Here is a 22,687-nt window from a genome sequence, read left to right as displayed (position 1 = left end):
CAGGGTGGGAGTTGGGGGGGGGACGCAGGCATGGAACCCTGGCCTTGGAGGTAGTTGTGGGGGTGCTGTTCCTCCCAGGCACCGTCCCAGGGGCGCCTGAGGATGCGGTGCTGGCTGCCGGCCAGGTAAATTGGAGGCAGTCCTAGAAGTAAGAACATCCATCATGCTTAGTGAGATCTTCGGTTGTAACGGCTGCCTTGAGCCTCCAGACTTTTTTTTTTTTTTTTTTTTTTTTTTTTTTTTAATAAAGCTCCTCCCGGTCCTGAAGCACTCTTTCCGCCTCTGCTGCCATATGTTTTTCCAGCTGGACCTCCACCAGTCTTCCGCTCTCCAGAAAGTTCTCATTCATTCAACCCAAGGGTATCTCAATGGCTTTTCTGAGGACTGCTGGAAGTTTCAGCAGGAGTCCTGGCCACATGGAAAAATACAGCTACTTGAGCTTACAGATGAAGGTCTCAAATTGGGAGTCTGCCCTCAGGGGCTGTGCTTTCATTATTCAACTTAAATTTGGAGAAATGTAAATAAACATATTTAAATGTGTGAAACTGTATAAGAAAAACGTCCTTATTAGCCTGCACTTTCAGTGATTCAGACGTCCTCACCAAATCCAACAGCAGGGAAATTTAAGAATGGTTTTTGTTCTTTAAGAACAGGGTTTTTTTGTTTGTTTGTTTTGTTTTTTTTTGTCTGAGGACTGGAATCTACCCACGTGTTTACTCTGACTAGCCAGTGACCTCCGGACCTTGTTTTTCATTGTTCATCTTCTATTCACCTGGGGCACCGCGGGTGTTTTCGCTTTTCCAGATGCTGTTTTTCAGACTGGTTGATAGAACGGCTGGAGTGACCACTCTCGGATACACTTTGGAGTTCCGGCCTCCGGGCCAAGGTTCACTGTCCCCAGTCCTAACCCAGCTGCGGGTTCTTTGTGAGTCAGACTTGGGTGATGCCCTGTCGGTCGTCTTGCCTTTGAGTGAGTCTAGAATTCAGTTCCTCATCCTCAAAAGCCCTAACTCAGATGGAAACCGGTCACACATTCTCTGTGGCAAACTCTCCTTGGAAGACACTCACCAGGAATTGGGCTGTAGGCATAAAGCTCTTACTTTATTGATGTATTCATATTTGATTTACAGGCAAAACTGAGCCCACTTTCATATTTTAATAGTGTCCATGACTTACTGGCAAGTCTTCGACTACACTTCCCGCGGGCCCCCACCCCCAGCTCACGGCCCCTTCTCCCACTACTGTTTCCCCAGCTCTCCCCCAGATCTTTCCTCATCACCTTCACGCTACAAAATCTGCAGGGGCAAAAATGATGCCTCCGATAAGATAAAGCGGTCTCCAAACAACCCACACTGGCGGTATAAAACCCAAAATTTTGACAGTGTTAGTTTGGGGAGGCCAGTGGTATTCAGGGATAGCTATGAAATTGTGCGATCTGATTTAGTCAAGTATTTTTCAAAGCGGGCAACAGACAGCAATATCGTGAGGAAATCACACTGAATTTCACTTTCTTTCTGGTTTGCTGGCTTCACCGAAGGCTGAAACAAGAATATAATTACAATATTTCTAAACCGATTGTGTAACCTTCCTGAAGTTTGACAACTTGACTCCCCACATTCATAATACAAGTGGTGAATATCTGGTAGGTTACCCATTAAACGGCTGTGACAGATCGTATTTCTGGTTAATTGTTAGTTCCTTATGACCTTAGACTTTGCCTGTGTATTTAAGAACACCATCTGTTGTCTAGGGTAGCAATACTACGTTTTCACATGAGGATTACTGTTCTTACTTCGTAAACAACAGTGCTCAGTTGGAGGCGTTGAAACTCTACCATAGGATTATTTAAATTATACTACCTATGGAAAGCTTAAAAAAAAGAAACTGACCTTCTTGTCCATGCTAGCTTTATTGGCTTCACCTAAAATGTCATAATTTATATACCATAATAAAACCATAAAGAAGATTTACACATTGCTTTCTTGGTCTGCAAAACGAAGTATTTGAAAAGAACTCTGGCTCTGTTACACCTGTCCTGTTTGTCTTCTTCCAGACTAGTTTCTCATCGAATGTTTCTGAGAAATTTCCCAATAAAACATAATTAAAAAATAATTCCCACAAAGTGAAATGAGATGACACTTTTTCTTTTCTTTTTTTAAACAGCCACCCAAGATTAAGCCTCTCTTGTTTGGGGGGCATGTTGAGAACCCTGCTGGTGTTCAAGAAATATTAAAACATCTACTAACATATGGGCTAAGATAAGGCAGATGTTGACGGGGTTTTAAGCAGGCTACCTTTGTCTGGGACTCGCAGACAGTGGCACCTGGGAAATGCACTCTTGGGGGACGGGGTGAAGGGTGGGGAGGGGCAGAGCCTTTACTTGAATTTAGCCAGGCCTGGGCTGTACCCGGGTACTAATTTACTGCAATTCTCCAATCCATGAATCAGAACTTCCAAAACACAGAGGCTCTGCGGAGTGGGAGAACAGGCTTGCGTCTAATATCTCCTGCACCCTTTCTGCATCAAGAGAAGGAAACTGCACGCACTTGTTCATTCATTTATTTGCTTCTTAATCCATCCCCTGCCCTTGTCCCAAAAGGAGCCGAGGTGAATGGAAATGACTGTTTAATGTGACTCGGGAAATGACAGCTCCTTAGAGGTGAAAACTTTTTCACAGTAACTGTAATTTTTCATTCCTTAACAATGGTGACACTTTAAAGAAGCAGGACTGAGCTTTGGAGAATAAAGCATTCTAAGCAGTGTGCGTCTGATTTCTGAACTGACTTTTGTTACGAAAACTGGGACAAGGCTCATAGGATTGATCATTATAAGCCCAGCACCCACAACTCTGGACGCTTCACCGAGTATGGTTTTTTTGGTGTTTGTTTGTTTTTTAATTACTTGGAATGGGAGAGGTTGGCATGAACACCCACCATGTGAAAATAATCAAGAGGCCGTCTGCCAACAGAAAATAACTTTGAAAGTAAGGAATGTGGAATTGTGGGCCTAAACCATTTGACAGCTTCCCCAAAAGGCACGTCCTGACATGTTCTCAGTGTAAGAGGGCTTCGGCATTCCAGCTTTTAGAAGAACGTCTCCTGTTACAGCTGAAATTTGCCGCTTATCCTTTTCCACGCTCTGAATTCATGGAATCTGGAAGTCCGATTCCAGAACTCTCATTTTAAAACCTATTGAGTCATCTTTATATGAAAAGTAAAGAACATGGCTCTTTTTTGATTTTTGAAGAACAGCTGAAATGAAATGTCCACACACAAATGCTTCCCAACACCACCATTTTTGAAATGCACAGAATTTAAGAAATTTCATTTAATTTTTTAATAATCAGACCCAAACAGACAAAAGTCTTATAGAAAGTCATGGATGTAACACTTCACTACAGTTAAGAAAATCACAACAAATTTGAAAACATCAGAAACATCAGAATTCCTGGAACCTATTCCTTTACAAATTCAGTACACAGCCAGTGAAGAAGCCACACAGCTAGTAAGCAGTGGAATCCTGGGTGACAATACAAAAAAAAAAAAACAAGAAGCCTCAAAACAAGTTTCTACATACTGCTGACCTGTTCAGCCAATGCCTGTCAGTATGTGGAACTTTTCTTCCCTTTTCTTCAACTGAGGCTGTCTTGAGTAACCTGAAAGGCCTGTGGGTAGTGTATTGAGTCTTTGCCCACCATATATACATATATATATATAATTTTATGTATATATAAAATAAGGCAGTCTTTTGTGGAAAGAATTATGTTCACAAGCCTGGGACACTTTAGTTGGGCATGTGAATACTGATCCACACGCTTCTGCCCTGCCTAACTTCAACTAAGTAGAGACCGTGGTTAGACACTTCTCGCCTGGGATCTGAGCCCAAACCCAGCAGACGTAACAGACGTAATGTTCTCAGACGACCTGATGATGTGGTGGCCATTGAAGCTCACAACTTTATTTGGTAACACAGTGCCCCCCAAATAGCGGGCAGGCACTTACGGTCGTCCCTCTGCTTTGGTTTGTGATTCCGTATGTGTCAGAAGAATGCTGGGCTTGGGTCTGCCAAATTCTCTTACTCCGGTCACCCCCCGCCCCAGCCCACCACATGAAGGGTCAGAGTGGAAATGGTGCCATGTTCAACATCCCCTCTTCCACGCAAGTGGAATCCGGGCCCTGAGAGTCCCCGCGCCCTGCCTGCGGTCACACGGCAGCCGCATGGAGAGCAGCCATGGCCCCGCAGCCCCCTCCCGGGCAGACGTGTACATGTATGTAAAAAAGAACCTGCCGAGGAAACAGAAATAGGAGGCAGCCCACCAGTGGGCTAAAGAAAGAACTACAGTCCGGGGGACGCGAACTCTAGCTGTTTCCCTGCACATTCTCTCCGTCTCAGGGCAAGTTCCTCACGGGCTGGTGCCTGTTCACCAAGTCAGCAAAGTGAACAGACACCAAGGCCTCAGCCAGCGTTCAGAACAATCAACTGGTCTGCTAACGCAAATGTAGGCAGACAGGCAGGTGGCCAGACTGGGAGCCGTCCGAAAAGTATCCACGATCTAGTGACATCTTAAATCCTGAGAGATGACACCCCGAGGAGGATCACACGTGCTGGGCCCCAGGCATGTTTCAGAGCCAACTGTACCTCTCAAGAATTTGCTTGAAGGGCTGAGGAGGCCTGTTAACAAGTCCATCAAGGTTCAGACCTGGATTTCAGGACTGGCACAGCATCTTAGCTGTGACTGGCGTTTCAGTAAACGCACTGTATTCGGGCAGTCCCTTTAGGAAATCTCTTTCTCTATTTCTGTCCACCAGAGGTCCTTTGCTAGGGCTCAAATCCAGGCTCTCTGCTCCCCTGTTTATAGTTTTCTTCTTCCCTGTATGAACTTCAGTTCTGAGTGTGAATCTTAATTCTCTCAATGGGTTTGTACGCCCCTTGGCAAAGAGGTATTACCACGTGGGCACAGGAACGGATGTACCAACGCACAGACACTCACGCGAATTAATAAATTACAGCCCACAGTTAGTCTTTTAAACTTTCCTTCCCTTTTTCCTTCTGCAGGGAGTTCTCTGTATCTCCTTTATACATAAAACTGACCAAAAAAAAAAAAAGTTTGGAGAAAAGTTTATTGTTAATGTTTAGATTGCTGGCTACCTTTGGACTATCACCTATGCATATAAAATAATTGTCTTAAATAACAACATTACTTTGTGTGTGTGTGCTAAACACCTTAGACCACAGCAAGTCAGGTCACAGCAAGTCAGTCACCAGAACAGACTACTGAAACCCCACTGGTAAAGGCCAAATTTTCCTGCTGACTGGCATTTTTTTGCAGAATATATTTGCATCTTGTCAAGAGAAAGACAATCTAGTTCATACCGGCTAACTTCTGTCTCATAAGAAATGCAAACAATAAGTTATGAATCATTTTGCCTCTTATAACCCCTTTCTAATGATGAAATCCTATGAAGTATCTGTCTTCATGCTTTTTCCTTTTCAGTGCCCTGCAGGCCACCATATTTACTTGTCTGACTGCAAAGTAAATACAGATTTAGATGAAGCAAATTTTAACACTCCTTTTGTTAACACTCACGAATGTGAACACTCTTCTTCTAGGTCTCTAAACTGTGCTTACACAACTTTTTAAAATGCAAAATGTAAACAGAATGTTCTAGACTATAGCCTTAGAGAGAAATACTCATACCTGGGTATCAGTACTGGTGCTCACCTTTAATGTTACTGTCAGCAAACCACTTAATCTTTCAATATCTTAGGTTTTCAGCTTCTGAAAAAGGATGACAAGAATAGAATTTGTGCTCAAAATAACTTTTCAGAATGTCCATATGAAAGACATAATAAATACAAAGCTATCACATTATTCTTAACCTTTTAGAATTGTAACAGCTTCTACTTTTTTCCTTACTCCTGAATATGTATGTAAGAAAGTTACCAAGTAGTCAAGCTAATGAGAGAAAATTTACCATTTTATTATTTTCAAACATTATCCATGAGGTTAGTTCACTATTTTGTCAGTGTCTGCCTCCTGATACCTTCTAAAAGATTTTAGCGAGTGTCTTAAGTATAAGTTAAGCTCGCATCCAGATATTATTTCAGAAAAGTGCATTTCATCATGCTCTTTCCAAAAAGTCAATAGGAGGGTTCTGGCATCAAATTGCTGTTGAATTCCTTCCAGTTCTTTTACAAATTTCCTTGCAGACTGAGCGGGTGTGTGACCTCAATCTCTCCTCTGTCTGTATTTTTCACTTAGCTCTTTAAATTCTGACACAGTAAGTAGTTAACCTACATGAAGACCCCAAATTTTACTCTAAATGGGGACCTGTACGTATGTTTACACATTGGCTGGTGACGAATAGCTTCTGTGTGTAATACGTGGATGATTAAGAGCTCCTGTGATTTTATTTGGCCTGATTCTTAGACCCTCCACGGAGAGTTTATCTCATCCACATGCAAAAGTCTCTTTAATATCCTAATGCTTTCTGTGTACAGGGGAGGTAGGCTACAGGGAGAGGTCAAATGGAGGAAAAGTATTTCTAAAAAAGTTTATTTGCAATTTCAAAACTAGTAGAACAGTCTCATAAAATGTTATTATTTAGAAGAAAGGCTCTCATATCTATTACAGAAGATTCATTTATGTCATGACTCTCCACAGTGCGTGCAGATGCCGTCATATAAGTAAGTATGTTCAGATACATATTTGTAACTTTTTCGAAGTGGAAAGCCCTGAATATCACACATGCACTTCCAGGCTTCTGGTACTTCTCCTGCCCAAGCAGCCTAGGATGGTATCCACAGAAATTCAGATGACATGTGGTTGCATTTTTTTTCTCCTTCAAATATGCCAGGGTCAGAGTTTAAGACACTTTGGTACGGTTGCCACATCATGTTATTAATAGAAACTGCACTCTAAGGAATGAAGGCTGTGATTCCACGTGTGTGGATACAGGGTGAAACGCATGAACTCAGCAGTCCCTGGGAATACCACGTCCTGGATAGCACCCACGCACTGCCGGGGCACAGGGTGGCAGTCCTCCCGCCGCTACGCTGTCCTCGGGGCAGAGTTTCATCAAGGTCCTCTGGTAAGAACCACGGCTTTATACTGCCCTGTCGACTGTCAGGACAGGGCTGCGGTGTTTTAACAAGACCGTCTCAACCAGAGTATGTTCTGAGGACCAGATTCTCATTTTAGGTGTTCTAACACTCACACAGTGGAAGCCCACGTCAGTCTCAGTGTGGGGGTCAGATCTGTTCCACCCACAGAGCTCCTGCTCAGAACTGCTCCCTTTGGTTTACCTTCTAATCACTTCCCTTACTCCAGCTTTTGATCGTATTGTACTGAATGGCTTTCCTTTTGCTCCTAAACTATGATTTTCTTTTTCTTTTTTAATCTTAGAAATTAGAGCTGGAAAAGACTGTTGCTTCATCTCATCTCAGCAGGAGTGTTCCCCTTAGACTATTTCCTTTAGCTCTTAAGACTAACTGCAGCATTTCAGTGTGCTGGTTGAAAGCCAGCTTCAACCCACTGCCCCGCCAACACTTCACTGAGCATCTGCCTGCCCCTCCACATATGAACCTTGTGGGAGCACACTGCAGCCAACCCGGTAACCTTGACTCGGGGTGGCAAAGATTCTCATGATTCTCTTTTGAAAGGACCTGCAGCCTTTTAAGCAAGAGGGCAGAGTCTACGTGACTAAAACATACCAACTTCCTCTTTCATAAGTCATCACATGATGAACTACAATTACAATTCCTGCCTTGTCTCTGCGAATTGCAGACGCATTGCCTCACCCTAGAAACCCTGCTCCCGTGTGTGGAGGAGGAGGCGGCTCTAACTGCTGCAGCAGCCGCTTTGGAAGGGATCCAACTCCAGTCTGTGCCGGGAGGGAGGGCAGTGGGTGGAAGACGAAAACAAAGCTATGTTTACTTAGCATACATCGATAAAGCTGCTTGGGAGCTCCATGAAAGGCCAGGCAGCATGAAAGCCTTTTGATACAATATAAGGAATTGCTGCTCTGGATCCAGGGCCAGCCTTAACCCCTGGGATCCCGGACCCTTTTATGGCAAGAGACCGGAACTAAAGTAGCCTGTCCATTCTCCAGCAGGCATTTCGTTAGGGAAGTTACAACAACTCAGTTTCGACATGAAACTGGTAGTGTGAAATAAAAAGGAAATGCTCTTCGTTTGGAGAACAAAAGCTCTGTTCTACAAAAATCCTTTCCTTAGTACCTCTCAGGGCAGAATTGGTATCTTGGTATTTCTATTCTGGGATGGAGCCGACAGGCTTTCCCTCGAGGGTATTACAGTGCCCGCTGGCAGGTAAATGAATATAATCAGGCCGCAGCTCTAACTCCGAGTTGTTTTCTTTTAATATTTCAACCGCTGCCTGCTGGGGCCATTTCTTGGGGGTGTTTAGCTGGCTCATCCCTGCAGCACAGAGCCTGGGCCTCACCCCCTTTGGAAAGTGGCCTCGAAGGTGAAGTCACGTGCCAGGATGAGTGGCAGAGGGTCTCCAAGGAGAGCCATAGGTCCTGAAAAGGAGCTTGACAGCAGGGACCAGGAGGGACCAAATTCACTGGCACCAACTGCCTGGCAGAACAGGATCGGGGTCCTCCTCTCCCGTCTAGGAGGGGGTGAGGCAGGACTGTAAGTGCAGGGCGAGATCAGGGAACAGATGGGGACACCTTTATGGCAGGCGCACCTTCTCTGGAAATCCCCAAGAGAAGACATTCACGGTTCGCCTGTAAAAACATTTAAGTCTGGCATTGCGATTTCTGTGCCATTTTTGAACAGGTTTTTTTTTTTTTTCATGTGCTTTAAGCAGCTCCCTCCACTGTTTCTCTAAGGGTGTTTTTCCTCTTCCTTGTGGTTAATCCTTTGAAGCAACCTGGCATTTTCAATAGCAACAACTAGAGAGAAACGTCAGCAGGATTTTTTTTTTCTTTTCTCCACCTACCAATCCAGTCGTAGGAAAGATAATATAATTAGTACCCTGTTCTTCCCACACTTAACCAGCTCATTCCAGTCTCGGGGAGAGATGTGGGCCTGTTTTCCAACAAAGGAAGCTCCAGAGGCCGCCCTTCCAGAGTCGAAGTGTAAAAGTCCCAACTGAGAGTGACTAAGCCCGCGTCTCTTAGGAAGACTAACGACCAGCCATAAGTGGTTTGCCATACCACACGCCAGCTCCTCCTCCCGATAAAAGTATGCAACTCAAGTGCTCAGTTCAGTCTGGGCAGAGTGCGTGGCTGCCAACAGTGGCAGAGCGCGGGGACCCGGCCGGCAGCGCGGCCGCACCTCGCCTTCGCGCAAGGCGGGCCTGAGCTCCCACCCGCCGGGGCTGAGCCCAGCCCGGGCCCGCGGTGGGCGCGAGTCCGCCCTTGCTCCGCGACGGCGCCAAGGACGCCCGCGGACGGCCCGGCCCGGCGCCACGGGGGCCCACGAGGCCCGCCACTCACCCCACCGCGGGCGCTGACCCCGCGGCGGCTCGTGCCCGCGCGTCGCGCCACCGTGAGTCCAAGTTTGGCCTCGGGGGCGGGGCCTGGCGGCCCGGAGTCGCGGCGGGGGTGGGGCCTGCGCGGTGACGCGGGCGCGCTGGCCGCAGACCCCGGATCCCTGGAATGTGCATTCGTTCAATGGGGCCGCCGGTGCCAGCGGCGCCGAGTCACGTCCGCGCCGAGCGTGCGCACTGGGAGGCGGCGGCGGCGCACGCGGCCCGCGACCCCGCGACCCCGCGCCCGCCGCGCCGACCTGCGGAAGGCGGCCCGGACCCTGGGCCGGGAAGAAGGGAGAACGGGCCCCCTCATACTGCGACCAGCGCCCTCCCGGCAGGGCCCCGGGAAACGCGGTGGACGCTGTCCTCGGCCTGGGAGTAGCGCTCCCGTTAGCTAAACTTCGGGGCCAGCCGCGCGTGCGTCTTTCCCAATACTAACCACGGCGAGCGTGGAAGCACTTACCAAAGAGTTCAAATAAAACTCCTTTGAAAAAATGTGAACCACGCTAGACTCAAAGTCCCCATCCTCAAAAGATGATTGACTGAACAAGTTACAAAGTGGCCCGCTTTTCAGAACATGAGTTGGAGCACGATGTGGCCCAACGGCCCGAGAAGGGAGGGAACGAGGTCTCAGTAGTCGAGGCAGCCGAGCGGGTGGAGGAAAGCCCGCCATGCTCGCGGCGAGCTCACGTCGGGGACACGGGGACACGGGGACACGGGAACACGGCCGCGGCGAGGGCGGGCGGGCGCCGCGGAGCCGGCTCTCCCGGCAGCGCTCGTTCCCCGGCGGGGGGAGGGGGAGGGCGCCGGCGCGGGGGAGGGCGGGCGCGCGCGCGAGGGGAGGGGGCCCGCGCAGGCGCCTTGCGAGGCTGTCGAAGAATCAAGTCTGTAGAAGTGGAGCGGCCGCGGCAGCAGCAGCAGCGACGGCGGCGGCTGAGCTGAGGCGGGCTGGGCGCTGACGCGGGCGCTGGAGAGCGGCGACGCCAGGAGCTGTGAGAGAGCAGCGGAGCGACCCGGGGCCCGCGCCGCGCCCGAGCTCCACGCCACCCGGCCGCCGCCGCCGCCCCGGCGCGGCATGCCCCGCCGCTCGGGCTGAGCCTGCCCCGGCGGCCGCCCCCCGCCCCCCGCCCCCCCGGCCTCCCCGCCCCCCGCCCCGCACTCCGCGCCGGCCGCCGCCGCCGCCGCGACCTGCTGCGCTCCCCCGCGCCCGCGCGGCCCGTCTTCGCCCCGGTCTGGAGGCCCGCCGCGGCCCCGGCCGAGCCCCCGCCGCCGCGCCCGCCGCGCCGCGCCGCCCCGCCGTCCGCCCGCGCCCAAGCCCGCGCCGGCCGGGGGGACGTGCTGCCGCGGCTGCAGCCCCTCGCCCCGCGCCCGCCGCCCCTCGTGCACCGGGGGCGCTGCGCGGGCGCCGAGCCTTCGCGGGCTTTGCCGCCGCCGCCGCCGCCTTTGCGGCCGCCGCCGCCGCTGGTGGGGGAGCCGCGGGGTTGGGGGGGGAGGAGGGCGCGCGTGGTGCCGGCGGGGAGCGGCGGCGCCCCCTCCTCCGCCTCCTCCGCCTCCTCCTCCTCCGGCGCCGCGGGCTCCTCGGACATGGCCGCGGCGGTGGCGGTGGCGGCCGCGTCCCGGCGGCAATCGTGCTACCTGTGTGACCTGCCCCGCATGCCCTGGGCCATGATCTGGGACTTCACCGAGCCCGTGTGCCGCGGCTGCGTCAACTACGAGGGCGCCGACCGCGTCGAGTTCGTCATCGAGACGGCGCGGCAGCTCAAGCGGGCGCACGGCTGCTTCCCGGAGGGCCGCTCCCCGCCAGGCGCCGCGGCCCCGGCCGCCGCCAAGCCGCCGCCGCTCTCGGCCAAGGACCTCCTCCTGCAGCAGCAGCAGCAGCAGCTCGGCCACGGCGGCCCCGAGGCGGCCCCGCGCGGCCCGCAGGCCCTGGAGCGCTACCCCCTGGCGGCCGCCGCCGCGGAGCGGCCCCCGCGCCTCGGTTCCGACTTCGGCGGCAGCCGCCCAGCCGCCGGCCTGGCCCAGCCGCCGACGCCGCAGCCGCCGCCCGTGAACGGCATCCTGGTGCCCAACGGCTTCTCTAAGCTGGAGGAGCCGCCCGAGCTGAACCGCCAGAGCCCGAACCCGCGGCGCGGCCACGCCGTGCCGCCCACCCTGGTGCCGCTCATGAACGGCTCGGCCGCGCCGCTGCCCGCCGCGCTCGGCCTCGGCGGCCGCGCCGCCGCCTCGCTGGCCGCCGTGTCCGGGGCTGCGGCCGCCGGCCTGGGCTCGGCGCCGCCCGCCGACCTGGGCGCCCACAAGCGGCCGGCGTCCGTGTCCAGCAGCGCGGCCGGGGAGCACGAGCCCCGCGAGGCGGCGGCCAAGGAGAAGCCGCCGCCGCCGCCCTCGCACCGCGGCCCGGCCGACAGCCTGTCCACCGCAGCTGGGGCGGCCGAGCTGGGCCCCGAGGGCGCGGGCAAAGGCCGCGGGCCCGGCGAGCAGGACTGGGTCAACAGGCCCAAGACCGTGCGAGACACGCTGCTGGCGCTGCACCAGCACGGCCACTCGGGGCCCTTCGAGAGCAAGTTTAAGAAGGAGCCGGCCCTGACTGCAGGCAGGTTGTTGGGTTTCGAGGCCAACGGGGCCAACGGGTCTAAAGCAGGTAGGGGCGGCTGTGGAGCCAGGGGGTCTAGGGGAGAAGAGGGGCGGAGAGCAGAGGAGGGGGTGCGCTTTCCATTCACCATTCTCCCCCAGCCCCGAAACAACAAACACCCAACTTCCTGCTCTGCCTCAGGCGGAACCAGCGCTTAGTGGCAACGTGTTCATGTGCTGAAGCAGCATAACAGAGATGAGTCAGACCAGGCTGATAGGCACTGACACAGGGTTTTCCTTTCCCAGCACATTCTTGGATGGGAGCATGAGGCACCAGTCACCTTTTAACCTGGGGGGGGGGGGGGGGCGTTCACAATCATATGCACAGTTGACCAGGGTACCTGCATGCGTGTGTAAGAATAGACAGGGACAGGCCGTTTTCTGTGTGTCTTTTCCTTTTAACTGGTATAGTGCCTCAGAGCCCTGTAAGTCTGTTTTAAGTGGCACGTGTTCTTGAAACTCATGTGAGTTATACACCAGCTTTTGGGGAATAGGCATTCTTTGGCGAGTTTTGTTTCATGTTAGTAAAAGATCTTTTAGTGCCAGGTCATTTATCCCCACTCTTTCCGTTTTATTTTCTTTGTTTTTCCAGTTGCAAGAACAGCAAGGAAGAGGAAGCCTTCTCCAGAGCCGGAAGGTGAAGTCGGGCCCCCTAAGATCAATGGAGAGGCCCAGCCGTGGCTGTCCACGTCCACAGAAGGGCTCAAGATCCCCATTACGCCTACGTCCTCTTTTGTGTCGCCACCACCACCCACTGCCTCACCTCATTCCAACCGGACCACACCGCCTGAAGCGGCCCAGAACGGCCAGTCCCCCATGGCAGCCCTGATCTTAGTAGCAGACAATGCGGGGGGCAGCCACGCCTCGAAAGATGCCAACCAGGTGCACTCCACTACCAGGAGGAATAGCAGCAGCCCCCCCTCTCCGTCCGCCATGAACCAAAGAAGGCTAGGCCCCAGAGAGGTGGGGGGCCAGGGGGCAGTCAGCACAGGAGGACTGGAGCCAGCGCACCCTGCCAGCCTCCCGGACTCCTCTCTGGCAGCCAGCGCCCCGCTGTGCTGCACCCTCTGCCACGAGCGGCTGGAGGACACCCACTTTGTGCAGTGCCCGTCCGTCCCTTCGCACAAGTTCTGCTTCCCTTGCTCCAGACAAAGCATCAAACAGCAGGGCGCTAGTGGAGAGGTCTATTGTCCCAGTGGGGAAAAATGCCCTCTTGTGGGCTCCAATGTCCCCTGGGCCTTTATGCAAGGGGAAATTGCAACCATCCTTGCTGGAGATGTGAAAGTGAAAAAAGAGAGAGACTCGTGACTTTCCGGTTTCAGAAAAACCCAATGGTTACCCTTAACTAGAACTGCTTGAATTGTATATATATCTCCATATATATATATATATCCAAGACAAGGGAAATGTAGACTTCATAAACATGGCTGTATAATTTTGATTTTTTTGAATACATTGTGTTTCTATTTTTTTTTTTTTGACGACAAAAGGTATGTACTTAAAAAGGCATTTTTCTCTTTTGTTAACGTTATTAGCATATCTCCGTGCTTTATTACCCCGGTGACAGTTACCGTTCGATGTAGGCTGTGACTTGCGCTGCTTTTTTAGAGCACTTGGCATATCAGAAATGCTTCTAGCTGTATTTGTATGCACTTATTTTAAAAAGAAAAAAAAAAGCCAAATACATTTTCTGACATTGTAAGATTGCCTTACTGTCTGTTATTCCTTATCGCTGGCCCCTTTCTCAGGCTGGAGGCCAACTGGTGGAGAAGGAAAGGAAGTGAGCGAAAGGGGCACTGCTGTGAAGCGGGCTTGCCACTGGGCAGTGTCACCACGTTCCCCCCCCATACATTGTCCTTTTAGAGCAATAGGAAGTAGATTTTGAGTCTTTCTCGATTTTGTTCTTAAAGTTCGGTTGTTGGGATATTGATGACTGAGAGTTGCTGCTGAGAGATTTTCAGGACTGTGGTTTGGGGGAGGGGGGATTTTTTTTTTTTAAGGCAAAGTTGACCACTGTTCACTGCCCACGTGATCAGTTGTAAGATTACAATGCTGCATGCAAGTTGGTTACATAATACACAATTCAGTGACTCAAGGCAGTGATAACGGATGGTGGTGTGTACAAGATGGCACTGCCATCTTTGAACAGAGCCTGGCTCTGCAGCGCCACTCGGTCTTTCGGAACATCCTGGAGCTCTGTCTGTTGTTTGTCGTTTCCTTTGAAAAGAGTCGAAAGACAAGTTACAGTCCAGGTGAACTTGGAGATTGTGGGATTGGTTTCGTTTCTGTTTTGTGTTTTGTTGTGTTTTTTTTTAATCATTTCCCTGTAGTGCTCTGGCTGTTGATACTATCACCTACACCCTGTTTCTAGTGCGTGCTGAATACAGTATGGTACAATGACAGTAAGAGCGCATGGGGCTGCCAGGACGGCCCGTGGGCATATCAGTGACAGCCCAGACGGGGGTGGAGGAAACCTGCAATTTCCTTCGTACATGTGTTTGAAATACCAAGTGAATAATGCTGTTCTTCTGGAAAAAAAAATGATAAACTAGTGAAAATTCAAGAAAGGGTTTGACATCATAAGCCCCACCTCTGAAATTATTTTTAGAAGCCTTTTGTAAACTAATTTCTTTTGATCACTCTTTTGCATCAGCAAAATGATTTTTTTAAACCAATAAATCATCAGTTACTAGAATCACAGTGATACTGGTTTTTCTTTTGTGCTGTTATGATTTTTAACATTGACAGGAACACTAAAGCCTTCTATGTTCAGGTGTTTGTAACTTGGCCCTCTAATTAGGCTGAATCATGGCTTCAAGGTCTACTACCACTTACGTGTATCCTTCACAACTGAGCTTCTGTTTTAATCTGAAAATATAGATTGTTACCCACTTTGGATTCTTTTTCAGTTATGTTTTTGTCTTTCTTTTTTAAATTGCTTGAATACTTTTTAATGGTCGAGTTATTGACACTTGAAAATCAGATACTGCACCAGATACAGTATTTTTTGTGGTGTTTTTAATGAGTGCACCTATTATTAATGCTGTGCAAATTCATGTTACCGGTCATTGTTATATTGCAAACAGGCTTGCATGATTAACCAGTTTGTTACACTTTTTTTTTTAATTGGAGTATCTATGACTCAGATCAGACTGGTTTCTCTTATGTAAATGCACACATGCAGAAACACAGAATCAATTTTACATGCCCATAAAGACATTTGTGAAGTCAACTCTTATATGGTCTGTTGTATAAATGTGTACCTAGGCACTTTATGATAAACTGGAATTTGACCTCATAGATGTTACAAGTTGATCAGTCATTTGACCTAATTTGTGATAGCTGTCTGTATGTTTTGCAATCTTAATACAGATAAGCTTTCCAAAAAGATTAATAAAGAACCATCCTGCTGTGTTGAAATAAGTCTATCCAGCTGTGGAAAAGGCAACCTATGGTTTCTCTGTGCTGGTGTTTAAGAGGGAGAAAATGAACAGCTTGAAAGGGCTGTGTGTCGAGGTTACTCCAATCAAAAAATAAGAGTCCGACCGGCCCTTGGGTGGCCATGCAGAAGGCTCGCAGCTGGAAAGTGTTGATGTGGGTTATTTTTCTGGCGTTCTCTTAAGTTAAAAAGTTAACCGTGGGACGTGGGTTTGAGCTTTCGTTGCACCTGATGACAGTGCAGAGACTCTCCACAGCTGGATAAAGATGTCCGAAAGCTACTTGCTGTACATGGGCAGTATCAGATTTCAGATCCTAATATTTCAGCTGTGCTTTGAATACTCAAAATATTAGGGGGTGGGGTGTTGGAGCTTTCCCCTTTTTTGCTTTAACAGTTTATAGAATTTAACAGATGTACTGTCTTTCATGTGGCCTCACATTAAAAGTTATGAGAACGTACACATGGTTTACAACTTTTACTATATACCTTTCCTTGGCCACCAAGTATTTTAAAAGTGTGCCACCTTTTAACCTTTACTTTTTTTAAGTTGAAGGTGATACTTTTTCTATATATGATGAAAACTCATGTCAACTGAAGTGAGTGTAATCTCAGATATCAACATTATTATATTTTAAAATCACGCTATGGAAATATCACCTGCATTCTGTCATATGTCAGATTTACAGTACCTTTTTTTTTCTTTAACTTTTAGCATTAAATAAAAATAAAATTGGGAGCACTGAACATTTTCCGAGGCCTTTTTTAATTGTTCAAAGTAAGCTCAGAACGGCTGTTGTTTTAATCACCAGTGGCAATGTGACCGAAGGGTGTGTGGTGGGGTCGGGGTTTGCCTGGAACTGCAGGAGAGAATAACGAGATAAAAGACACGGAACAAAAAGGCAACTGATGGAAGGGAGAAAAGTGCTAGGGACTGGGGAGCGGGCAGCTGGGGAGGGGAAACAGATAAGGAGCTGAGCTGAACAAAGTGCAGCCAGAAAGCACTTGTTTATTTTTCAACTTGCAGCCGAGCCAGCCATTCTGCAGTAGTCGATTGGAGGGAGAAGACAGTGACGACACCGAAAAGACTGTCAGGAAGAGCTGCTGCTCTCTGGAAAGCTTTGGAGTAAAACAGCCATGTTGGGCCATAGGAAATGCACTGAAGACAAAAGAGGGGAGGGGAAAAAAAACGGAAAAAATGCCTACCTTTTGGAAAGCTTGGGAATAAAGTCAGAGCCAAAGCCATGTGTGAGCTTTATGGATACCCTGACACCTAAATTTATAAATAGAGATAAAAAAAGGTGGAAAGTCCTGAGATACTCTTACGAACTGCTGTCTGCTCTCACATAGTAAGACATTTCCTAGATGTTTGCAGCTTTTACTCTTTTTATTGATCAGTGGCTTGGCAGACGTCTCTATGAAAGGAACTTGTGAAACTTAACAGTTGTCAGATAAGGTACACATAGACTTACTATATGTTTTAAATTAAACAGCAAAAGTTAAATGTGTAGTTGAATACATTTTCATCGGAGGTGGTCCGTTAACTTGGGGAGCCCATCAATATATGTATTTTAATGTTTTTTTTTAATTAATAGCCTCTTTAAGGCAGTTTTCAAGAAACCGTATTCTTAACAAGTTACCTAGAGATTATAATACACAGGATGTCTTGTTTAATAACAAGGTTAAAAGGAATGTTAAACTATTAGTTTTTGTTTAACTTAAAGATGCTAAATTTTATCTTTAGTGAAATTTAAAATAGTGCAGCCTGCAGAAGTGATTTTTATAATCTCAAAAATGCCTCCCAAAGTAAACTTTAATGATTGCATTTAGTTTTCAGTTAAACCAAACAAACCAGACCCTTGATGTGGTAGATGTCTTTGTTTATTCCCCAAAGTGGGAGAAAAAGCTAAAGGGAAAAACATGGAGCTCCTTTTAATTCCTAGACTTTTAAGTCCTTCGTTACTCAAAGTTGTTTTGCATATGATTTATAGATGGTTTTATTTGGTTAGTGAAGAGTAAAATGTTTCTCTTCCTGATTCCAAAGTGTATACGTGGAATCATTCAGAAAAATGTTTAGTCGTGTGTAGGCCACTGGAAGCCCTGAGTCACCCTCATTTGCTTGCCTTTTCTTCGACGGGAACAGTGAAAAGACACGCCTTTCCTCTGTCACAGACCAAGGGCAGAGGCACCAGTGAACAGAATACAGATTTACCTTTTTCATCTACTTCATCGGCTGGGGTTCTAGAAATAGGGGTGGGGACACTGTTTAACTCCTTCAGTGCCACTGGGTAGGCCTGACAGCAACAGTGTGGATTACAATACAGTTGGTTACAATTAAATAAAAATTACGGGTGTGACTTCCCAGACCCTCAGCTCTCTAGATTGCTTGTTGCTGTTTCTGTTGACAGCCTGCGTTTTCCTCAAAAGTTAGGAACCCCTCACAGTAATTTAAAAGGCACAAAAATATACAAAAAGTCAATTTGTAAATTGCTCAAGAGAAAATGACTGGATTTATGGATTATCTGTGGATTTCTCTATTAATCCCCAGACAAATCCATAATTAGTAAGTGATATTCACCCTATCCCAACTTAGCCTTAACAAAATAATTTATACCCAATTCAACAGTGGACTTTGTTTTAACTCATCAGTCTGTTACTTGCTCCTTCCCCATGTCAACACAACTTTACTTAAAATGCTTGATTTAAAATAACTTTGTTGAGAGGGAGGCTCAGGAGTAGAGTGCCTGCTTAGCGTGCACAAGGTCCTGGGTTCAATCCCCAGTACCTCCATCAAAGTAATAATAATAAGTAAACCTAATTTCCTCCACCACTTAAAAATCTGAGGTATAACTTATTGGGTTTTTTAAATTATAGAATATGAAATCTACATCTGCACTGGTCTTTATCACAGAACGTTGTGCGCTTCTCTATGGTGCTGAATTACATTAAAAATCCATGCAATCCACAAGAAAGGTATCTTAGGGCAAGAAGCATACCTTAGGCAAATCATTTAGACACTGGTCTTAAAGCTGTTTTTAATCTGAAAAACAATGGAGTCAAATCTCCTTAGTAGACAATCCTATTAGAATGGTATAAACAGTTCCTACTAGAATAGAATCTTAAATATTGCTTTGAAAAAAAAAATGTAGGCTAGCCCTTTAAGATTCAAAATTATAGCATAACAAGTCTTCAGTGCATGAAGAATTTATCACAAAGCCAGCCTTGAGAATGCTCTAAGAGACGACTTTTCTCCTAGGTCAGACAAGGTCTGGAGACTAGACTGCAGGATTCCTAGTTTCAATTGCAAGCATCAGTGCACTGGCTGATCTCATCCTTTGAATGGGCTTTAGAAGTTTGATTGCATAATCTGAAGAGCCTCCTCCAGCAATTCAGAAGACACCCTTGATGCTGAGATAAGACATCCTGTATAGAGTAATATGTCACACTGCAATGCTTCTAAATATAGTTCACACTTTGGGGAAAATGAACTGTGTTATATAATCTGTAGGCCCCATCACTTACCACTTTTACTTAGCAATTCAATTGCTATTTCATTCTTTGTATTTTATTTCTTCAGTTAACACCCAGATGCCCATGAGGGGCCAGGTATCTTGCACAGTCACAAGTGAGTCAGGTTTTGTTATGTGGATACTCAGGTAGCCACTTTGGCAGATAAATACTTAGGTCGCTGTTTACTTCTCTGCCATTTAGAAAACAGCTTTCCTATGACAGTGCAAATAGAATGTTTTACATTGCAAATATGGCTATATTGCCAGGAGAAACAAAAATCCTCAAACATTTCCCTGAAGCTAAGGACCTCAATTTATTTTAATATATGGAAAGATTTTTTTTAAAACTCAAATTACTTTTATTATTTGTAACTCAAATTATTTTTGGGCCTAAAATAGCTGAGTTTTATTTTCTTTTATCCTCTGATTTTAAAATATTAACCATACCAGTAAAAGTTGTGCAGAGAAGTGAACCGTAGGAGTAGGGTTTGTCTAGGACTGAATAAATCAGCATTTCCTTACACACAGCCTTGGCCTTCGGCCTGCCACGTTCTCCACAGCGCGAGGGAGCTGCAAAGCATAAGGCTGCTTCATGCCTTAACCCGGGCTCAAGCTTCCTACCCCTTGTTATTTCTGCCTCCAAACAGCAATTCGATTAGCTTTTTTTTTTTTTTTTTTGGTGATAAAAGATAAAGATTTATTGGACCCCATATACAACTGAAATCAGAATTTCACAGGAGGGTCACAGTCATTAGGGAAGTTTGGAATACTGTTCTCTTAGTAAGCACCATATGCGCTGTTGCTATAATTTAACACCTACTAAGTAGTCATAGCATTCTAGACTTTGAACAGCTGAGAGGCCACAGGGCCCAGCTTTCTCGGCGCTTAGAGTCAGCGCCGCGGTAGGGTTGGGCGTGTCAGCTTGCTCGCTTAACGGCACCTCCTGAAAAGAATTAAACTCCAGGACTTTGGAAAGAGAGCTACATTCTTACACAGAGCACTGAGGCTCTTCCTAGAGTTTACATCCGGAACTTTGGTAGGATTCTGACACAGGGATACAATCCTACATCCAAAGTGCTCACAATAAATTCACTCTGCCCATCATGCAAAGGTCAGGCAGGAAAGGGACCGCCGGACCCAATTAGCTGCATACAAACCAAGAGGTCGGATGAAAACATCGGGGCTAGATCAGAATTGTCAAATACGTAGCTTTTTATTCTTTTACTTTTTATTGTTGCTCCGAATGGCGGGTTGCTTTTTTTTTTTTTTTTTTTTTTTAAGGAAGAAAACAACCGCCAGCTCTGCCAAACCCTGTTTACTCCAGGGGAAGGAAAGGGGAGGAGGCTCCCTGATTCCCCCGCCGCCTGCGCAAAGGCCTGCGCCCACGAGGAGACCTAGCTGTGCTTTCCAGCGCCGCACCCTGACTCACGCCGCGCCCGGATTGATCCATTCGACAACTTTTCCCCGGGCCGCACAGGCCCGCGCCGCGCCCGCTCCCAGCGCCGCGACCTGCGCACGTGGAGCCGCGCGACCCCGAGGCGGGACCCGGCGGAGGGGCGGGGCGGGGCCAGGGCTGGGGGCGGGGCCGGGCCCGGAAACGGCGGCGGCGCGCGCCCCGCCCGCCCCCCACCCCCGCTACCCCGCGCCCGGCCCCGCGACCGGCCCATCCCGGCCCGTCCCGGCCCCGCGCGCCAGGCCCGCCAGCGCGCCAGCTGCCGCGGCTATAATTAGAGGGGAGCCGCGGCCCGGCCGAGCCTAATCCCCCGCTCCCCCCGCCGGCGTCCCTGGGAGGAATGTGCGGGCGCGAGGGCTCCGCGCGTCGCCGCCACCGCGCTCCCTGGACGGCCACCGCGCGGTGGACCAAATAAAGTCAAAGGTCTGGCTCCTGCTGGGCGAGGCCGGGCGAGCGAGCTGCGAGCCAGCTCGGGGGTGTGGCGAGCCCTCGGCGGCCCAGGAGAGATCAAACGCGCGTCAGCAACAGCCCTGGCTGCCGCCTGCAAGGGTCCCTGACGCGGGCCAGGCTGTGCTGGGTGGACTGTCCAAGTTGGAGATGGCGCATGACAGGCGCTGCCCCAGATGTCACTCCCTTTTTGGAAATCCTGATGCTGCCTTTTTTTTTTTTTTTAAAGACTGTGGCTAAAATAAGGCAAATGTTCCATGCTGGTGGAGTAAACACTCATGTTTAAGGGGCATCTGTCTTAGCGGAAAGCACTCTGATGCACAGTGCGTGTTTTTATTAACACGTTTATTGAAATGTATTTATGAAGCCAACCTCAGGACCTGCTCATGTGGGTGCTACCAAGCCAAATAAACCACTGTAACGACTAACTGCCTGAAAGGGAGTTGCTTTTTTTATAGACAAACTTTTAATTTAGAAAATGAAAGTTTTTCTGTCATCATAGTACTTACTATTGGGCACTTGAAGTGCCATCCAATTAATTAATTTATAATTTTTGTTAATTATTGAATTTAATACTCTTCTGTAATATCTCCAAAATAATAACAGGCATGACCTCTGTCCTTTTAACAAAATGACGTTCATTACCAGCCTTGCAGGGGGAGAGGGGCCTAGGAACTTCACTGTGGTCTAAGTGTTGTATAATAGTTTTAGTCATTGTTTAAAAAGTGATTGCGGTGGATGGACGGGAAGCTAAAAAAATAAACCCTGGCTCCTGGCTTAAGAATACCTAGACACAATCCTAGCAAAAGACTTCCTTCAGCAGCGTGTTTTTCCTTTCCAGATAACAGGCACAAAAGCCATTTTAGAAGCTTGAGATGGAAATCATACAAAACGGACCGCTCCTTGTATACTTTATCAACGCACCTGGAAGCGTTTTCGGGTTGAAATTCGATTCCGAAGAAGTCCTTTGTGCTCAAGACGGTTTGTCCTGACACAGAAGCACTGCGGTCACCGCCGCCCTGCTCCTTCACAAAGGTCTTTGAGAGGGAACTGTCCTAAGAGATGCAAATTCAAGTGTTTATGAAAACATGGCTCAAGAATTGTTCAGTTCTGTTTCAGATACACAAAAACACTGGAAGAAAGGTCAGGAAATCTCAAGATATTCTTGGGCTTTGTGTGGTCAATTAACTTTATGTCTCTAGTTTGCAATTATTCAAAAAAAATTACCATGTACTTACCTCGGAAGAGGCTAAGGAATCAAACTGGACAGTATCTGTGACAGCGTTTTGGTTTTTCCACTTCCACCCAGGCATGTGAAAGCACTGGGTGTGTGTGATGTGCGTTAGGCGCTGGGCCGCAGTAAGTGTGTACCACTAAAAGTGTAGACTCCCCGGTGTGACATTAAAGGAGGTGAAAGCAAATGGCTTTGAAACACTGGCGAGAAGGGGCTCCCCCTGCTGTCATCATAGAAGCTACATCGTCTCTCAGGCCAGAGGCCTGTACCTGGGACACCCACTGGGTATAACGCACAGTCTGAGATGATTTGTGAAGTTATCACCACCTTCAGGGATATATCGTTCTAATGGCAATAAAACAAAATAAGATTATAGACCACAGATAAAGGAAATGAATATTTTCCTTAAAAGGTTCTGTGCTCAGATTCATTTCCTGATGGGTTAAGCCTACCTAAAAACCACCAAAATGGTTTTTCTCAG

General features: G+C 48.3%; 1 protein-coding gene across 2 annotated transcripts; it reads left to right on the top strand.

Moving 5' to 3' along the window:
* Positions 1 to 10,701: 10,701 nt before the first annotated feature.
* Positions 10,702 to 14,827, top strand: IRF2BP2 (interferon regulatory factor 2 binding protein 2). 2 transcript variants are annotated; one of them, XM_032491870.1, is made up of 2 exons: positions 10,702 to 12,089; positions 12,720 to 14,827. In XM_032491870.1, exons 1-2 carry the CDS (start codon positions 11,084 to 11,086, stop codon positions 13,433 to 13,435), a joined length of 1,722 nt encoding a protein of 573 aa, XP_032347761.1. In that variant the 5' UTR covers positions 10,702 to 11,083; the 3' UTR covers positions 13,436 to 14,827. The 2 variants fall into 2 exon arrangements, with proteins under 2 accessions (XP_032347761.1, XP_032347760.1); XM_032491869.1 differs by having other exon boundaries at positions 10,703 to 12,137.
* Positions 14,828 to 22,687: the final 7,860 nt, after the last annotated feature.

This window comes from Camelus ferus, chromosome 11 (genome assembly GCF_009834535.1).
Source record: "Camelus ferus isolate YT-003-E chromosome 11, BCGSAC_Cfer_1.0, whole genome shotgun sequence".
Taxonomy (NCBI): domain Eukaryota; kingdom Metazoa; phylum Chordata; class Mammalia; order Artiodactyla; family Camelidae; genus Camelus; species Camelus ferus.
The sequence above is the reverse complement of the archived record's forward strand: the minus strand, read 5'-3'. Positions and strand labels throughout refer to the sequence as shown.